Genomic DNA, 20,000 nt, shown 5'->3' with positions numbered 1-20,000 from the left:
CAAATGTAAATTGAAGTAAATTATTAAAGTGAGCATCTCAACACGTCACATAAAACCCCAAGAAAGTTGAAGGAAAATTTTATTTGTTGGAAAATTTTCCCACTTAGTTCATATTTGATGAAGCATGTTTTTGAACATCAGACAAGTAAGCATATGTAACGTCACATTATCAAAGTTACCTGATAGGGCAAAACGTCATATGTCATCAGATGGTGGCTATGTTCCAAGGTATTGATGTTACTACTTGTCTAATGTACTAACAGATAAATCATGTTAAGAGGAAATTTATATCCTTCCAAACTATTCTCAGTTTGGATTGCTGTGCACTGTCGAATTGGACCACCTGGATATGACAGTAACTTTTTTATTAATGCGTTTGATTAATAAAAAAGTTTGCAGAAGAAACTGTGATACATTGTGGTGTTTTTTAAAAACTGTGGTTATGTTTAAGTTTATTTTATAAACCTTACAGTGACAACAACAACAGTAGATGGGAGTACTAAGGTTCCTGAAAGTTTTTTTTCTGGTTTCAGAGCCCTGGTTGGACTTCCTGAAGTCACTGATCTTTTGATAAATTATTTCTATCGTTATTCACAGTTATCTTTCCCTTTCTCCACAGCTCAGGAATGGTCCAGATGGCTCTTCTCCATTACTTGGAGGACGACTGTGTGGTTCAAGCCCCCCATCTGTTCTCCAGACAACTGACAACCACCTCTTTATTCACTTTGTGTCCGATGCCAGTAATGAGGCCTCCGGCTTTAAGCTGGTATTCGAAGCCCACAGTCAAGGTAGAATCTTCACTTCATCACTATCACAGGAAATGTTTCAGTGCACAAAAGCGATCATTTCTAAACGTTTAGTCACGGTTGACAAGTTTTGAAATTGGAGGAAACATGGACTTGATGCCAACAGAACTCTAATTTAGGAACAATGTTTTCAGTTTTATGCTTACGAGAGGCAAAGGGAACTAAGTTGGCTTAAAGGGGGCGGGTGTAAAGTATCTTGTTCAGAAAGAAGATTAATTGAGGAGCTGCATTAATGCCCAGCATAAGACAAAGGTTATTTTGTAACTTTAAGTCATGCAAAGCTGCTGTAGTAAAGCCCAGGAGAAACTTTGGAGTTGGATATAAAATAATAGGTCCCTCTTTTTCAATTTTCAGCCTGTTTCCAAAAATGTTTGCTGTGTAAAATATTAATAAAACAAAATGTCATGGTTTAAAAGTCCATATTTAATTAAAAGAAGAATAAATTAAATGTTGAAAACATTGTTTTTTGGGTGAATTAAAAAAAAAAAACGTATACTTTTCTTTCTTTGGTTACATACTGGTCATAATGTCATAAAGCTGTCTGTACTGTATGCAGGCCAGCTTAGCAAATGGACCCTTGTGCTATAGAGCTCTGCTGTTAGAATACAAATAGAATGAGGCTTATCATTGTCTTAGTATATTGCTCCAAAGTTTGCATATATTGTTTGGCATTATATCCATAATTATACCCATAATTTCCTAAATCTGTTTTTGATTTTGATTTGTCAAACCACGGGACATTTTGGCCCTTTACCTCAGACTATCTTGAATAACCTAAACAGAAAAGATGTGTTTCTGGATCTTTGTATATTTTGCATGGTAGAGTTTGCTTTTGCTGACTGTGTCCAAGCTGTGTCCATTGCAAATCTTTAACTTATTTTTGTTTGTTTTGCACAAATTTTCCTGGTATCCAAACTTTTTCTGAAGTAGGTTTAAAAAACCCCACAGAATATTATCTTTTCAAATTTACGTAGATGTTGGAAAACCTGTCATGTCTCTTATCTTGATCCTTCTATTTCTCCACAGGTTGTGGAGGTTTCATCGAGGTGAATGATAATGATCCTCCAGGGTACATTACTTCACCGAACTATCCACAGAATTACCCCCAGAACATTGACTGTATCTGGGTAATTACTGTGCCCAATGGGGAAGCTGTCCAGATTGACTTTGAGGATCAGTTCTACATTGAACCCACATCCAGGTACACCTTTACTTTCTCTTCTCTTGTTGTATTTATAGCTTCTTATTACCACATAAATATAGTAATTTTTGTCATTTTATTGAGTTTCATCCCAAGATTATTGGTAAATACATTTTAGCCTATCTATGTTTTTACAAAAGACACTAAACTAAAGAACAAACAAACATTACAATCTTACTAAATTGGTTGGTGGTGTTATTAGTGTTTGAAGAACACAATATGTAAACTCTATCTAGAAACGCTTTCACTTTAGAAGAGTTGAAAACACTTTCACGTTTATTCGTGCCCCAAGTTTCAGGGCTTACAACATGTTTTTATCCATTTATTCAACAGCTGTATGTACGACTACTTGGAGCTGCGTGATGGCTCAACATCCAACAATAACATCATTTCCCGTCTTTGTGGCAACACCCGACCATCTACTCAACATTCGACAGGTTCCTCCATGTGGCTTAGGTTTCGTACTGACGCCAGCGTCACGCACCAAGGATTCAAAGCAAAATACTCCATAGGTAAAGAATATCATGGTCATGCAGTCTGAAACTCATGACTGTGTCTGTTCTTCCCTCATTAATGTCTAGATTGGAAGTTGTAAACCAGTTAGCTGATGGTCTCATCATAAGACTGGCGTGGCAATTTTTTGATCAACTAGCAATAAAATTGTCTTTATCTAGGTCTGGTTGTAAGGTGCCTTGAGAGGCGGCATTCTTGTGGCATACAGACCGAAAGTTATGGGAAATTGTGCCAGTATCAAAGCATTACTGGACTAGCTGTTTGTTTATGTCTTAAAATACTGTATGCCATTTGAAATTCACATTAAAACATTGATTAAAGAGATGTAACCTTTGAGATTTTGACTATGTAGCAGAGTGGTGATAGAAAACCACAATGACCTATTTCAAAGCTCTGTTCTGATTCTGTAACTCAAATTCCTCACAGCAACATGTGGAGGCACCTACATAGGTCAGAGGGGTGTGATTTACAGCCCAGGCTTCCCAGGCTCCAACTATCCTGATAGCTCCAGTTGTGAGTGGTACCTGGAGGGACCCACAGGACACTACCTCACTCTTAGCTATGGGAATTTCAGCTTGCAGAATACTGATGGATGCTCTGCTGACTATGTGGAGATCAGAGAGTACAACGCCTCAGGTAAAAACATAAGTAATAAAAAAAACCCAACAAGATACATTCTCTACACCATCACAATGTCTATTGTGTTGAAATATTTTCTGTCCGCAACTTTCTAAAACTGGACTTCCTTCTCAGTTCTTTTTCTTAAGTAAATGTATTTATCTGATTTGACTTTATAACCCAAATTATGAAAACGTTGGGATGCTGTGTAAAAAACCAAACAAACCCCTAAAAACATGTCAAATGTTTGAACTAAGGTGTTTGTTCCAGTAAATGTATATTATTTTACGAAAAGTACTAGCACAGTACTTCAATGGCAGTTTTTCATTTGAGAAACAAATAACTTCTGTTGTAAAAGCTCAGGGCCGTTGCAAACACTAAAAGTATTTTGTTATCTGCAGAAAGTGATTCTTGCATTTACTTCATACAGGCTTGATTAATAGTCTTTATTTTGGAATCAGTCAGGCTCTGCTCTTTCATCTTCAGCTTGTTCAGAAGGCCGAGGCCTGACTTTTGACAGGCCCCCATCTTGGCTCGTTTACACTGGGTTCCTGTACGTTATAGAATTGATTTTAAGACTTTAGAGCTTGTTTTTAAGTCTCTAAATGATTATCTCTTTCATACCACTCTGATCTTTTAACTAAAAATACTCCAAATAGAACTCTTAGGTCAGCTGATAAGTTGCTTCTGACTGAAACACAGAGTAGACTGGGCCTTTGCAATTGCTGCACCTAAACTTATATACAGTCTGCCTCTTCAAATTAGGACCTACGCAATTAGACTGACGCAACGCAACAAAATTTTGACCCCCCCCTAGCTTTAAATTGTGACAGAGTTTTGTTTTGTTCTTTTTATGTGTGTTTGTTTTACTTTGAGCCTGCTTCTGCTGTTAAAAGGGAGTTTTTCCTTCCCACTGTCGCCAAAGTGCTTGCTCACAGTTTTCTCTGGGCCAATGCTGACTTAAAATGGACTGAGGAACAGTGTAAAACTGTTCTAGGATTATGCAAATTAAAGTTTGATGGGTTTTTGGGAAACATGGACTACGGATCCTCTGGACAAAAAGAAGGGCCACCTGGCTTGTTATCAGTGCTCAGTTCAAACTTCACATTTCTGATAGTAAAGGGATACAGTAGTACCTATGGAATTGGCAGATTGTACATCTGGAAATGTGCCATCTATGCTAAAAGGTATATAATAGGAAAAAGTAGAATGGTATAGGCTCCCATCCAAATGATGCTTTTTTTCAGTGAAGGCCTTGCAGATTTCGGTAAGACAATGCTAACGTGCATAATGCATACTAAATCTGTTACAACTGCTTTGCAGTGTAAGACAGTAAAATGTTATAGCGGTCCTCTTCCAAAAGTACAGCCACCTTTTAAAGGGAGAGGGGATCCTACATAATGGTAAACATGGCCCCATCTCAATTCGTTTGAGAAGTTTTGCTCTCAGTTTAAAATTAGCTAATGTTTTTCTTAAATGGTAGATTTTTGTCAGTTAAAATGTTTGATGTGTTTTAAATGTTCTATTGTGATTGTTCATAAGATTTGCAAATAATTGCATTCTGTCCCAATAGTCCCAACAGTTTTGAACTTAGGAAAGTAAATTACACCCAACACATGTGTCTGTGTTTCATGTTGAGACAGTGGGGTGATCAAGATATTCCTGCATCCTTTCTAATGTTTGTTTAGGCCGCCTACTGGGCCGACATTGTGGCAATAACCTTCCTGCTCCCATGGAGACGTCTGACAGTTTTGCTTATGTCCGGTTTGTCAGTGACACCAGTGGAAATGCAGCTGGCTTCCGTCTGTTCTTTGAAGCAAGTGTTGAAGGTGGGTACATTTTGAAAAGTACAAGGAATAGTTGCTGGATGATCATTATGGTACGTCATATTTACACATGAAGTAAATCTTTGAGTAATATCACCACGATAGTCATAATTATCATAGAGACCTGTTTTTGTGGGTAACTGTTGTTTCATTAGGTTCAGTTTTTTTCCTTTTCATTTTGAATGACTGCATGGATGAGAACCAAATCGTACAATAAAAAATTGACATATGTATGTTAAAGCATTTGATAGAAAACGTTGTCAACATTATTAGAACTTGCTCTCATACTTTCATATTTGTGTATTTGACAGCTCTTCAGTCAGCAAAAGGTCATAAATAAGCCAGATATAGTCCTGCATATTAACAAACCATTACACTGTATGTTACAATATTATGGAGAAAACACAAAACATAAAGTTAATAAGCTGTTTATATTCTAATTTTTTTAATGACCTGTAAAAGAAGAATCAATACAAATGTTTTTATCACACAGAGATGCTAAAGTCCAAGCTTTAGATCCTGTTCATCAATATGTAAGATCTGACAGTTCTTTTCTTACATTTCTGTTTCTGTTCTCAAGTAATAAAGTTCAGTGTATTATATAATAATATACTGATGATAATAATCACTGCAATGTTTAATTTATCTTATTTGTAAAGTGTCAGTCATTTAAGAAAACAGCATTTTTTCATAATAAACCAAATAACAAAGGGATTCACATGAAGATGGAGATAAAACACGTTGACCTACAAACAGTGACATAAAGGGAACCTGGAAATTGCGACTTCGAACAAATGCAAAAAGAAAAACTGGATAACAGGAGAAACAGGCTGGTTGATTATCTGCCTCATTACAGTGCCTTTTGATTTTGTTTCCAAGCAACAAAAGGAGACAAAAAAAATTAAGCCACTCTTCATTCTAGCGACCTCAAACTGAAAGCCAGTCTAACTCAGTGGCAATGATGGGTTGTGGAGATATCTGATGAACAGACAGATCGGGTTAAATGCTTAATTTAGTTTTTGGTTTACAGAAATACATGAAATTAATTTACAACATTATTTGTTATGCTGAATCTCTCTCTTTTTTCTTTTCCCACAGAATGTGGAGGTGAACTGAATGCTCCCTCAGGAACTATCTCTTCTCCCAATTACCCCAACTTATATCCCCACAGCCGAGTGTGTCGCTGGGAGCTGGTAGTGTCACCAGGCCGCAAGGTTACCCTCACCATCAGTGACCTGAGACTGGAAGGTTCTGATACATACTGCGTATTTGACTATGTTGATGTGAGTCCCTTTCTGCCAGTAGTCGTCATCCCTTTCACTTGACTCGAACCACAAATCAAATTAATTCCCCTTTCATGCTGTGGAATCTCTGATAGCATCTAGAACCCTTGAAAAATGAAATTAAAAAAATCAAAATTTCCACAAATGTTTATCTGTGTAATTTTTTTTGTGAAATTGAAAATACTGAAATATAGTTTATTACCTTTTTGATGAGCATGCAAGAAAAATTGCATATCAAGCATAACTCTATGTCCTCCAGGTAATGAACGGATTGGCAGTCGATGCCCCTCACCTACAACGGTTCTGTGGTACAGTACCGGCTGGAACTCAGGTGCGGTCCTCTGGCAACACCATGGCTGTTGAGTTCCGCACTGATGCGTCGGTGTCCAGTGGTGGATTCTTGGCTACGTATTCCTCTGATGAACCTGCAGGTTAGATTCTCCTGCGTGCAAAACTAAAATATTATCTACAGAAAAATATAATTCACATTGCTTTAACCATAATAGCCATGTATCCATGGCAGTTTCTTAAACACGTTAATGCAGGAAACCACACGTATACATGATTTAGTATTATTAATGCAGGGATGTAAGATATCAAAAACATCATTCTGTTATCAAAAACTATTCTGCTGCAGTTTCATGTTGTATTGTCTAAATCAGAGGTCTTGGTGTAGCAATTTTTAGATCCCCCAGTGGCTTGTGCTCTGACCAGTATAAAGTGGTCGGTAGAGAATATGATGACAGGTGTTAACACGTCTTCTTTCAAATGGTCCAATTTAATTTCTATTGGAAGATGGTGCCAAAAATGACTTTCTATTAGCTGATAATGCTACCTGGCAGAGGGTTGTTTTAAAACATTCCTTTACCAAAAGAAGCAATGAATCACTATGAAAAGACATCGCTACACAAAAACTGTATTTTATTTTATTTTATTTTATTTATTTTTTTAGCAAATTCTACATAATTTCTCAAAACAAGAATTAATTAGTCTGCAGAAAAATCTTCCCTGTCAGTGTTATGTGGATTAAAATATTTGAAACATTTCATACTCTGTTATATCATTACTATGGATACATGTTTGCAATGGCTCTCCTGTGAAGATATTTCTGAAGAAAACTGGATTCCATCTTCTTATCTACATCACACATGTTGGGCAAGGTGGTTAGTAACAGAAAACTCTGTTATGATGATAACTGAAGCAGATCTTTTTGTTAATGCTAGCTAGCTCTGTTTCCACACAAAGCACAGTTTGTATCTGATCTCAGGACAGGCTGTTTTGATCCAGCAGGTAAATCCAGGGAGCATGTGCACGTGCGGTGGATCTGAGCAGAGAGAATAAGAGGCCCAACTGAAAAATGCAAGAACCATAATCTACTATTAGGAAGCCTGAGCGACTGTAGATCTTAGCTAGTCAAATGACTTGGAATCAGAGTGAGGAAGGATGTGTTATGTATGTCAGCTGGTGAGTAATGAGCTGCAAGTGGATAGGCCGGGAAAGATAAAAGGAACGAGCAGGTAACCACACCTCTTTAACCACAAAAAAGACTTTTGGAACCCAAAGAAAGCTGAAAGTCATACAAGATTATTCCTTATTGGAGGATGATGTTTTTGTAATTGCTGAAGAGTCCAATTACTCTGTCCAATTGCCTGTCCTGTCTGTACCTTAGTATTAATTACTAATAATTATTAATTGGTATCATTTCCAATCAGTAACAGGTCAGTCGATATAGTCTCAACCACCTACACTTCATTGTGTTTTAATGAAGTGCTGTTCCGTATTGTGTTCTAACATTTACTCTAATCTGCTATTTTAATCTGTATTTTGCTAGAATGTGGCGGTATCCTGAATAACCCTGATGGTGGCAACTTCACTTCTCCTGGCTACCTGGTGTCCAACTACAGCAACAACATCAACTGTGAGTGGCTGATTCAGAACCCACAGCACATCAACTCCTCTATTGTGGTGTTGATAGAAGACTTGCACCTGGAGGACCATCAAACCTGTGAAGCAGACTATCTCCAGTTCCGCTTAGGTAAGTCCTAAGTAGGATACCAGACCAATATGACGTATAAATTATGTGTGCAATGAAGTCTATAGCTGCATTTTTATTTTAATTACATAAGCTTGGAGGCTTGAGCTTATTACAAGCTACCATAGGGCGTGAAGCAGGGTACACCTCGGACAGGTCACCTGTCTGACATAGGGCTAGCACACAGAGACAGACAATTATTCACACTTAACCCCATTAATTGCATGTCTTCAAACTGTGGGAGGAAGCCAGAGTACACGGAGAAAACCCACGCAAATGTAGGGAGAACATGCAAGCTCCACACAGAAAGGCCCCGGTCAGACGGTGGAGTAGAACTCGCTACTTTCTACCTGCGAGGTGCTAACAGTGCTAACCACCACACCACTGTGCTGCCGTTATTAAAAGAGTCAATTTGGCAAATTGCTATAAGAAATGATCCAAGCCTTAGCAGACAGCTAGTTGGTTGTAACACAAATAGAATTTAGTAAGAGAGCATTTTTATTTATGTATTTTTTAATTAACCATTACTGCCATTTGAAATAGATTAGGCCAGGCAAAATTGCCGGCACCACCTCAAAAGTAAAGTTTTTGTTTCTTTTGTGAATAAATTATGCAGCTGTGAGTTTCCAGGTTTCGTTATGATTTCAAAATAAATCTTTGCATTATGATATTATTATTATTATTGTAGCAGATAAAAAAAACAAACTAAAAACTCAATGTATCTGTGTTGTGTGTTCAAGAGTGGAAGAAAAAGTATATGAAATCTAGTCTAGTCCTTTCTAATCTAATGTCTCACCTTTTGCAGGTGACTCAAGTGGAGAGCTGCTGGGCAAGTTTTGTGGCCAGACAGCTCTTGTACTTCCTATTGTGGTCTTTACCCCAGAACTCTGGGTCCATTTCCAGACAGACAACTCCAACGGAGACTTGGGTTTCAAGGCTAAGTACTTGTTTTCCGGTACGACTCACACTAATACCTTAGTTATCCTATGCCACTATTTCTTTGAATTTGAGACTAGTATTTAGCTAATGTAGCAATCAAGTAGCAGATGAAGATTGTCCTTTGATGCATCATTCTCTCTTTTTTCTCTTAGAATGTGGAGGCTGGCAGACAGGTGACGGTGGGGTGTTAGCCAGTCCTGGTTACCCTAACCTCTATCCAAGCCCCAGTCGCTGTGCTTGGCTGCTTGAGGCTCCAGAGGGCCACACTATTACAGTAAGTGTGCACAGTGGCTTGCTACATTAAAACAACTATGTGGACTACAGTGTACAATTGAATGCCCCCTATAAGCGAGCACTTTAGCGACAGTGGAAAGACTCCCTTTTAACAGGAAGAAACCTCCAGCAGAACCAGGCTCAGGGAGGGGCGTAAGACAGGAGAAAAACATGCAGTGAAAGAGAGCCAGAGATTGATTAATAATCATATTAAATGCAGAGAGGTGTACAAACACATGCTGAGTGAGAAGGGGTGAGAGAAAGAGAAGCGCTCAGTGCATCATGGGAAGTCCCAGCAACCTAAGTCTTTTGTAGCAAAACTAAGGGAGGATTCAGTCTCAACTGATCCAGCCCTAACTATATGCTTTATCAACAAGCAAAGTTTTAAGTGTAATCTTAAAAGCAGAGAGGGTGTCTGTCTCCCAAATCTACCGGGGTGATACAGTACTATGAGGTATTTAAGTTAAGACTGTACAAGACGTTAATTTATTGTCCAAGATGAAGTGCTCTTATACTTTTCAAATTTTTTGATATCCATTTCTCTTCCATGCTGCAGCTAACCTTCACCTACTTTAACTTGGAGTCCCACAACACATGTGGCTGGGATTCTCTCACCATCTTCAATGGAGGATCCCCAGGTTCTCCCATTATTGGTCAGTACTGTGGTACCACCTCCCCAGGAACCATCCAGTCAGGATCCAACAAACTGGCTATAGTTTTCCTGGCTGATCATAGTGTGTCCAAAGGAGGATTTTTGGCCTCCTGGTCTTCTGATTCTTCAGGTGGGTCTACACTGCCTAATTAAACATTTTATTCATTTTCTTTTTTGCAGTTGCCTATTCCATGTTTACTCCAATTGTATTATCAGGATCTCACATCTGAGTTAAATTCAGTGAAGCTAAACTAAGACATAGTTGAATATGTAGGATTAAATACAATATGATACAGTATGATGCTGTCACTTTGAACACTGAGTTAGATTATTTTTTTATATCCAACATGTCAGAAGGTCATAACTGTTCAGTATTGGTTTTCAGCCTTGTGTACAAATATTTTCCTGAGTATTCAGTGTATGGTTATTCATACGCGGAAGAGCTATGGGACGACCTCTGAGTTATTTAATGTCTTACATACACTTTGTGCTCATGTACTCACATATTTTTTTTACTGCCAGGATGTGGAGGGGTGATCCATGCTGATGCAGGAACAATCAAGTCTCCAAACTATCCCCAGAACTTCCCAGCCAATGTGGAGTGTACCTGGAAAATAATTGCCCATGACGGAAATCACCTTGAGATGAGCTTCAGCAGTGATTTTGAAATTCCAGACAGCGGCGGGACCTGTGAGAGCAGCTATATCAAGGTATAAGCACTTGCACCTTGCAGTAGATTTTTTCCCCCTTTTTTCATTTCAAATATAGCTTTAATTTAGGGCAGGGATAATCAAATTGCTATTGAATCTTCTTCTTCATATTCATATCAAAAATATTCCTCTTCGTATTTTTGTTTTGGCAGATTTTTATTCCTTTTCGGTTGAATTCCAGAATTCAACCGAAAAGGGATTTGTGTCTTTCATGTATTAGGCGAATATGTAAACTGTGGTGCCACTGAGTAATGTGTCCTTCATATAGGTAATAATATTAATAAAAAATATTGTTATTATATGCATTATTATTATTACTTCCATGTCAGACACAAGTCCCTTATGGGTTGTGTCAAGAAGGGCTGCAGCGCTACAGTAAGAGTTTGGAAGGTGGCAGGTTGTGTTTTTGTTTGGTTATTTGTTTGTTTTGTTTTAGTTTTTTTGTTTAAATTATTATTATTACTGAACTGTTCCTTTAGTTTTGTCTCTTATTCTACTATCATCAGTGCAAAAATAATAAGAAAACCTCAATAAACGAAAACTATACAATAAATAATAAAATCTTAATATCCAGAAGACATAATCTGTTTTGTCTCCGTTTATTCTATTACACTTTGTATCTGGAAATATGCAATACTTTAGCTTGTTTTCATTTGGCCTGTAAAATGCCCTGTATTTATATAGCGCTTTTCTAGTCCCTAAGGACCCCAAAGCGCTTTACACAACCAGTCCTCCACCCATTCACACACACATTCACACACTGGTGATGGCAAGCTACATTGTAGCCACAGCCACCCTGGGGCGCACTGACAGAGGCGAGGCTGCCGGACACTGGCGCCACCGGGCCCTCTGACCACCACCAGTTGCATGCAGAGAAAGCTCTCTGAGCCCCACCAGCAGCGGTCGTTTATTGCAGGGAAAAGAAGACGAATAGAAGCAGCGCAACTAGAAATTTGTGATTTCTTGTTTTCATTTTTATCCCTTCATCCTTTTCCACTTATCAGGGTCACAGGGAGACTGGTGGCTATCCCAGCTACCATAGGGTGGGAGGCAGGGAACACCCTGAGAGTGTCAGTCTGATGCAGGGCTAACACAAAAAGAATGACAGCATTCATACTCATATTCACACCGATGGGCAATTTAGAATCACCAATTAACCTAACCCCACTAACTGAATGTCTTTGGCCTGAAAGAGGAATCCAGACTGCCTGGAGAGGTCCCACACAGACATGGGGGTAACATGCAAACTCCACACAGAAAGGCCCTGCCCAGGTGGTGGAGGCAAACTCAGATCCATCTTACTTTGAGCTAACAGAGCTAACTACGATGCCTATTCATTTTCATTTATTTTTGGCTTATGTGTCATATTTCAAATCATTAGACAACATTACTATGAATTAGTTGAATTACAAAAAGAAGGTTAAAATCATCAAATCTCTGTCTAAGACTGAGTATACTAGTGGCCAAAGGATAAATCACTGAATGCATTATTCTTGTTTAACCGGTTGCCAAGAAAATGCATGGAATACAGTCATTTAATGAAAATAGGCTATATCTGCAGTTATGTGTAGACCCAACATTATTTTGTAAGTCAAATTAGTAGTATGTTTTAAAAAACAAAACAAAACATGTTTTAGCTTCTTTCTCCTCCTTTTTTAATCAAGTATATTTGCTTTCTGACCTTTGACTGCAGAAATTAGAACATTAGCTTTGATTTTTTTCCCAATAACCTTTTTGTTTTCAAATAAAATTGGCTGCAGAATGGTATCATAACAGGACCTGATTAAAACTGTGCATGTTTCTGCAGGTGTGGTCAGGTCACAGTCAAATTAGTGAGGCTCTGCTGTCTACAGGCTGTGGCTCTGTGGCTCCAGGGTCCATAGTTGCTCCAAATAACATCATCACGAGCCGATTCCAGTCCACTGGAGCCCCTGGCAAAGGTTTCTCAGCCTCCTTCAACACCAGTAAGAACCAGACAGCCAGTACAATTTCATGTTAAAGCTTTGCTGTAATGGCTATTATATCACACACTTTGGTGAATTTTCCTCTTCTAAATAAGTTTAGAATTAATCTTTTCTAATATGAAGGTAGAGAAATGTTACTATTGCTATGTAAATGCCATTTTATCTCTGGGAAGACCCAGTAATTCCATGTTTGCCCATTTGGAAGCCGTTGCAGATTCTCAGTTAAGCCTTTAGAACAGTGACCACAAAGGTGCTGCAGGTGGGCTACAGTAATAACAGAAATTCAGTTTGAAGTTATTCAGAAAAATGTACAGTCACATATTTATTTAGACTTATTTATTTATATAAAAAGTGAATTAAAACAGGTGATAGGAGGTGGTTACTTTGTGATATTACTTATTACTTTGACTGTTCTTGTATTGAAATGTGTGTCCTAGTGCAGCTGGGACACACATTGGCCTTAACACTTTGCATATGAAGGGGTAGCATTAGACATTTTCAAAGAAGTACTTCACTTTCGCTTGTATTCTGATTAGAGTATAAGTCACATGGCATTTTCTGCTTTGTTTTGTTTTTTCTAAGCAGCCATTCCCACTCTTGACTTTGGGGATTACTACTCAAGAAGCTTTACACACATCTATTGTTTTATGTTTGTTATTATGTTTTGCACTCTATGCACATACTTTATGGGATTTAGTTGGTCAGAAGAAGTCAGAGACTTGTCCTGAAGCCACAGTCTCAGAGTACTTTCCAAAGTAAAAGTATTTTGCTCTATTGGGTTGCATTCATTCTCCCTGTAATTTCTTCAAGGTCTGTTCCTCTGACAAGTAGCTGCCATTCATTGTTGTCTTACAAGAAAGTGGTAGGAGTTGCATGAACATTTGAGAAACTTGATTCTCATACTCAGATTCTACAGTTTTGCAGACTGTAAACAGTTTTTGTATTTAACTCAGTGTTACAGCATTCACAGCTTCTTGAACATAAGACAACGAGGAACAATTGTGTCATGTTATAGCCTTATTCAAACATTCCAAAATAAATTAATTTTTTCACTTCAAAATTGTCCATCTAATAACAAAAAAACAACAACAACAAAACAAAAATATAACATGTACATGTTCACAGCCTTTGCAAAATACTTTGCTAAAGCTCCTTTTCCTTTATTTACCGCTTCAAGTTCTTTTTGAGTGTGATGCTTACCACACCATTCACCAACGATGTCTTTGTACTTTGTTTCATTCATCTTTCTCTCTTGTTTCTTGCTTCTGAAAAACATCCCATGGTATGACTCTGCCACCACCATTCGGGGATGGTTTTGGCCAGATGATGCGGCGTTCTTGGTTACCTTCAGACATGATGTTTGACATTCAGGCCAAACACTTGAGTCTTTGTTTCATTGCCCCAGGGAGCTTCTCATGGTCTGAGAGTCCTTCATGTGCCTTTTACTGAGAAGTGGTTTCCACCTTGCCACTCTACCATAAAGGCCTGATTGGAGGAGTGCAAATTGTTGTCTTTTTGGAAGGTTCTAATAATAGATAAAAAACTTAACTGGAGAGCTCACGTAAGATATATTCATTCCAAAGTATCACGAAGCATTGCAGTACTAAACAAGGCAAAACAGGTATTCGACAGAACATCACTTCATATTCTCTACTGTTCACTGGTTTCACCATACTTAAGCTATTGTGCAGAGGTCTGGGGCAATAACTATAAAACCACATTACATTCACTTTTTACTCTTCAAAAGAAAGCAATTCGAATCATCCACAATGCAGGTTATAACATACAAACTCACTATTTTTGCAGTCTGAAATATTGAAAATTGACGATATAGTGAAATTCCAAACAGCACAAATTCTATTCAAAGCAAAAAATAAAGAACTGCCAGGTAATATTCAGAGTATGTTTTTTTTGAAAGAAGGAAGTTATAATTTAAGGGGTTTTTGTAACTTCAAAACAATGAAGGTACGTACTACAAGAAAAGGCTTTTGTGTTTCTGTTCAAGGAGTGAAAATATGGAACAAACTGAATATGGAATTAAAGCAATGTCCAAACATAAAACTGTTCAAAAAGAGTTATAAAAATATGATCTTCTCGATCTATAAAGAAAAGGAAAATATTTAAATTAAGTGAATGTCTCTATTTAAAAACAAACAAACAAAAAATTCATGATGTGATATTATAGTATATAGTATATCAGAAATCTGTTCACTATTTTTATTACAAATTATATCAGTAAGGAAGCTGACTAAATATTCACTGATAATTTATGGGACAGGGGTGGGATTAAATAAGTGTATACTTCTTCCCACTCCCTTTCAACATGTAAGTTAATCAGAATGTTTTTTTGTATGTAATTTGTATAGTATTTTTTTTCTCTCTTATTTCTTTTCTAAATGTACTTGTATATTGTTCACATGTTGAAATAAATTACCAATCAATTCTTCTCTCTCCACAAGAAAAGCAGGAGCTCAGAGACACTTACAGTTACTATCGGGTACTTGGTCATCTTTTACCCCAATCTCTCAGACTGGTTGGTCTGCTTTAGCCAGGGTTGTAGTCCTTTAAAAACGTCTTCTGGAGGCCACTCTTTTCCCCCCAATATGTCATATTAGGGATAAAAAGCTATTTTTTCCGTTTTTAAAAGTTACTTTTTTAACTTGTTGGTCGGCAGATCTTTTTTGCAGTGACATGGTCATTCTATCAGCATGCAAAGAAAGTCTGTTGTGCTCTTTTCATTAGGATGCGGTGCAAACTTTACAGCTGACAGCGGCCGTGTGGTTTCACCAAATTATCCAGCAGACTACCCATCCAGAGCCAACTGCAACTACACCATAGATGCTGGAGAAAAGACTGTGGTCATCCTCACCTTTCAGACATTTCAAGTTGAAGGTAAGTGTTACAATTAGGGATATCTACCGCCGGTATCCGGTGCCATTATGGGAAACTCAGCAGCCTGCAACAAGTGCTTTAAGGTGATACTGTGCAAAGGAGGTAACACCTCGAATCTGATGAAACACCTGGCGACGCATAGCGGGGTTTTTTTGAAGCCGACTACCTACTACAGGTGTGGTGCCTGTTATCGACCCGGAGTTATCAACATCCCCCAAGAACACGAAGAGGAGAGTCCTGGCCCCTAGCCCTGCCAGTGTAGCAGAAATGATGAGGATGATGATGGCAGCAGCCGTTCTTCTCTGCGTGAGTAGCTTCATGTTGTTCGTGTGTAATTCACGTTGAGTAGGCTAACCACGTTATTACATTAATGCATGTAAGGTGAACTAGCAAACACCGTTGTAGTTACATGCGGCTGTCTTCTTGTTTGATGGCAGATGCTCCCTTCACCCTGGACAAAAAGGCTAAAATGACCAAAGAAAAATTGGAAAACAGCTAAACATGAGAGGTTTAGGACAAAGTTTGTGTTTTTTCCATTGTTTAAGCACTGCTTCCAGCCAAGAGTAGGGATGGGTATCGTTTAGGTTTTATCCGATACCAGTGCCAAACCAGTACTTTTGAAATGGTGCCGGTGCTTAAAAGGTGCTCGAACCAGTGCTTAAAGAATGGAGAACACAAACTTTGTCCAAAAACCTCTCATTTTTAGCTGTTTTGTTGTGAGGTTTTTTTGTTTTGTTTTTGTTATTGATTTAATACCGTGGTTAGCCTACTTAACGTAAATTACACACGAACAACATTAAGCTACTCACGCAGAGAAGAACGGCTGCTGCATCATCATCCTCATCATTTCTGCTACACTGGCAGGGCTAGGGGCCAGGACTCTCCTCTTCGGGTTCTTGAGGGATGTTGATAACGCCGGGTCCGATAACAGGCACCACACCCGCAGTAGATGTGGTCTTGCAGCAAGCTATCAAATACGGTGCATTTCTCGGCTTTTAAAAAAACGCTATGCATCGCCAGGTGTTTCATCAGATTCGAGGTGTTACCTCCTTTGCACAGTATCACCTTAAAGCACTTGTTGCAGGATGCAACAGCATCTTTTGCTGTGAAGTACAGCCAGCCTTTTGACCGCTTCGCCTTGGGCATTTTTAATCTGTAGCTCTGCTCTAAAAGAACGTACGTACCTGGACCTGCCTACTATCCTCGGAAACATAAAATGGCTAGAATCCAAAGTGTATCACAGCTCAGGAGGAAAAAAGCACCGAAATAAAGCACCGAAATGTGCGCTGCTTTTCGGTCTGGTTCAGAGGCGGAGCCAGACATTTGAAACACCCGGGGCTTAGCCCTAAAGGGTAGTATGCATGTGGGATTTTTTTTTTTTTTTTGGGGGGGGGGGGGGGGGGGGGGGGGGGTAGAAATGACTGAAAGATTAATAGGCTCTGTTTTGAGTTTTGTTCAAAAAAGAATGACTTCATATAGGGAAAAATATATATCACATATGCAGGACACCTTAAACTAGTTTTTTAATTAAGCAGCAAGGCAGAACAAGGTCGGGCCTGTATCAAGACACGAGGACTAAACCCCAATTCAACCAGACCCACAACTGATCCAGAATTAAAACAGGACTACAACAGTTCAAAATCAGGACTACTGAGGATTTAACCAAGACAGAATCAGAACTAGATGATAGTAGCACTAAAAATCATCATAGACCTGCACTACACTTGTTTTTTTAATTCTACCAAAGTCCACTATTTAGATTGAGAAAAGTTTATATAATTATTTAGCCTTATTGTGCAAACAAGCCTGCAGAACTTAATAAATGTAGAATTTGAAAAATAGCAAACCTAAAAAGAAACACTAGGTACGAGATACATGAGTCCCTATGATACGGTGATACTTTTGGTAAACAACCATTTGACTAACACGTGTGTCTCACCTGCTCTTGTTCATCTCTGTTCTGTCCTCATTCTGCATCTCCCTCTCTGCTCCTCTCTCTCCCTCTTTGTGCTGACAATCATCAAATATACAATTGAAACCAGATATTTACACACTCTTCAGATCAAAACACAAACACTTTTTTAATTGTAACATCAAATCAGACTAAATGTTTATTTTTTTAGATTGATAAATATAAAAAAAACATATTTGTTAACTTTAAGAGGAAAGAGAGAAACTATCTGTATTTCTTAATTGCAAATGGCACCAAATTGTATTCAAAATTGAGCCACACTTATGGAGCTCCACAATTCTTTTCCTGGTGTTTTGGTTGACATCTCTTGATTTTTCCCATTTCAAAGAAACAGGCTCTGTGTTTTGCCTTATATGCATCCACAGCTGTGCCACCAATTTACTCACATGGACTCTACTAACCTATCAGAAGCTTCTTCAGCTCAGAATGGAATCGTCTGGAGTTTTCTTATTAATTAACAATAAACTTAGTGTATATGTGCTCCTACATTTGATCAAAGTGATAAAAAATAGGAAGCTCTGTCTCTCTTTATTCTGACATTTAACTAATTCAAAAGATATTTCAATATTTATCTAAAACAAAAGTTTACTCTAAATTGATGTTGTACAGTAAAAATGTTTTATGTTTTCTCCCTAAAGTGTATGTAAATATCTGGTTACAAATGTGAATGTCCTGCTGTGTACTGAAATCCCTCTTGTTTTGCATAGAAATATACTGAACAACATACAAAGCACAATATATAAAATAACATTTACCTGAGTTTTTCCTTTGAAAAAACCCTCTAATGTCCATTCTTATATTTCAGTACATAACTGAAACCGATTTAGTCGGGGAGGGTAAGAACTGAAAATATGAAATAAACACACGTAAGCTAAGACTCTCTAAAAAAATAGCATTTGTTCGGCTTTTCATTTCGCCATTTGTTGATTCACTCGAAGAGCAAGTAACGTAATATGGGTCAAGTGATCAGTTTGATATCAATCTTTCGTGACACACCGTCATATTTACATTATTTGTACGGTACGAATCATTTTATTTGGTACCTGGTCAAACTTAACCTCTCCTTAGTATGGCTGGCTCCGTCTCTCCAACAGCGCACTCACGGGCAGCAGCTGCGCCGCCCTCTCGCTCAGTCGCTTAGTGCCTGAGCTCGGATCATACCAATATCAGGGGGGATTCACGCACATTCCCACAGTGTGCACTATGTGCTTCGAATATTGTGTGTACTTTTTGTTTTATACAGTTGTCAGCCAGGCATCTAACTATGAAAAAATTACACTCCAAAAGACCCCGGGCTTCTGACAAAACAACCCGGGCTTAAGCCCCGTAAGCCACCCCCACGCTCCGCCCCTGGTCTGGTTACTACTGTTTATGTCAGAACCGATACCAATACCCATCCCTAGTTACAGTTAACACATTTGCATCCAAAATATCTAATAAGATTCAGTAGTTTGTTGAATAATTCCCCCCTCTCTCTGTTGTCTAGCACATTCTACCTGTCTGTACGATGGCCTGAAGATCTACAGTCTTGCTACCAGTGGCATTCCTATTGCTACTTTGTGTGGTACCACCATCCCAGGGAGCTTCTCCACCTTTGGCCCCATGTTGCTCCATTTCTACTCTGACTCTGTGATTACAGACACTGGCTTCATGGCAGAATACACAGCTATTCGTAAGCAATTCAAAGTCAAATTATTGTTATACCCTAATGAGCCATCACCATTTGTTTGAATCAAAATCAAAGAATGGGAAGGCAAAGAACATTTTATAAATTGGAATAAAGTCCAGTATTTTTAATTAAAATTATTATAATTATGTAATGAACCACTTTTCCATTAAGTTACTATGTCAAACTTTTTCAATCCCTTCTACTTTTCTTTTTTGGCATTTATCTTCTTTACTCTAAGGAGGATAATTTGTAAAATACATATTAATCAATGTCAATATAATGTTTTAAGGGAAAAAAGTAAATGACAGATTTTATTTTGGTTTGTTTCTTTTTTGTATTTTCATTATATTTGGCATTAGGTATATTTATTATAAAGGGTGTGGTGTGAGGAGTAGATGCATACATCTAAAGTTGTGATTGTGTGTCTTTGTGTTTGTGTGCATGTACAGCATGTGGTGGTTTCTTTAACAGCACCGCGGGTACAGTGAGCAGTCCGGGGCTGTCCATGACCAACTATCACCACAACATCAACTGTACCTACCACATATGGGTCCAAGCAAACAGAGTAGTAGATCTTAAGTAAGACTACACTGACTTCACTGGCTGCTCTAACCTGACTGCAGTACTTCACAAATGACCTGATATTGTTC

At 38.2% G+C, this 20,000-nt stretch overlaps 2 protein-coding genes across 2 annotated transcripts in view; one reads left to right on the top strand and one right to left on the bottom strand.

Moving 5' to 3' along the window:
- The window catches only part of LOC309713922 (uncharacterized protein), a 253,893-nt gene extending 236,202 nt beyond the window's left edge, over positions 1–17,691 (bottom strand). Inside the window, exon 1 of the transcript XR_014278745.1 lies at positions 17,649–17,691. The gene's annotated coding sequence lies outside the window, so the exon portion shown is untranslated. The remainder of the gene's footprint in view (positions 1–17,648) is intronic.
- cubn (cubilin (intrinsic factor-cobalamin receptor)) overlaps positions 1–20,000 on the top strand; it is an 86,274-nt gene that overhangs the window by 59,005 nt on the left and 7,269 nt on the right. The window contains exons 43-58 of the mRNA XM_082545856.1: positions 620–788; positions 1,833–2,007; positions 2,341–2,519; positions 2,947–3,156; positions 4,827–4,967; positions 6,063–6,247; positions 6,507–6,678; positions 8,079–8,282; positions 9,085–9,234; positions 9,371–9,492; positions 10,048–10,273; positions 10,666–10,853; positions 12,661–12,817; positions 15,560–15,709; positions 19,168–19,353; positions 19,800–19,929. Of these exons, the coding sequence (XP_082401982.1) occupies positions 620–788; positions 1,833–2,007; positions 2,341–2,519; positions 2,947–3,156; positions 4,827–4,967; positions 6,063–6,247; positions 6,507–6,678; positions 8,079–8,282; positions 9,085–9,234; positions 9,371–9,492; positions 10,048–10,273; positions 10,666–10,853; positions 12,661–12,817; positions 15,560–15,709; positions 19,168–19,353; positions 19,800–19,929 (2,744 nt within the window). The remainder of the gene's footprint in view (positions 1–619; positions 789–1,832; positions 2,008–2,340; positions 2,520–2,946; positions 3,157–4,826; positions 4,968–6,062; positions 6,248–6,506; positions 6,679–8,078; positions 8,283–9,084; positions 9,235–9,370; positions 9,493–10,047; positions 10,274–10,665; positions 10,854–12,660; positions 12,818–15,559; positions 15,710–19,167; positions 19,354–19,799; positions 19,930–20,000) is intronic.

This window comes from Aulonocara stuartgranti (assembly GCF_965226115.1).
Source record: "Aulonocara stuartgranti genome assembly, chromosome: 9".
Lineage (NCBI taxonomy): Eukaryota > Metazoa > Chordata > Actinopteri > Cichliformes > Cichlidae > Aulonocara > Aulonocara stuartgranti.
The sequence above is the reverse complement of the archived record's forward strand: the minus strand, read 5'-3'. Positions and strand labels throughout refer to the sequence as shown.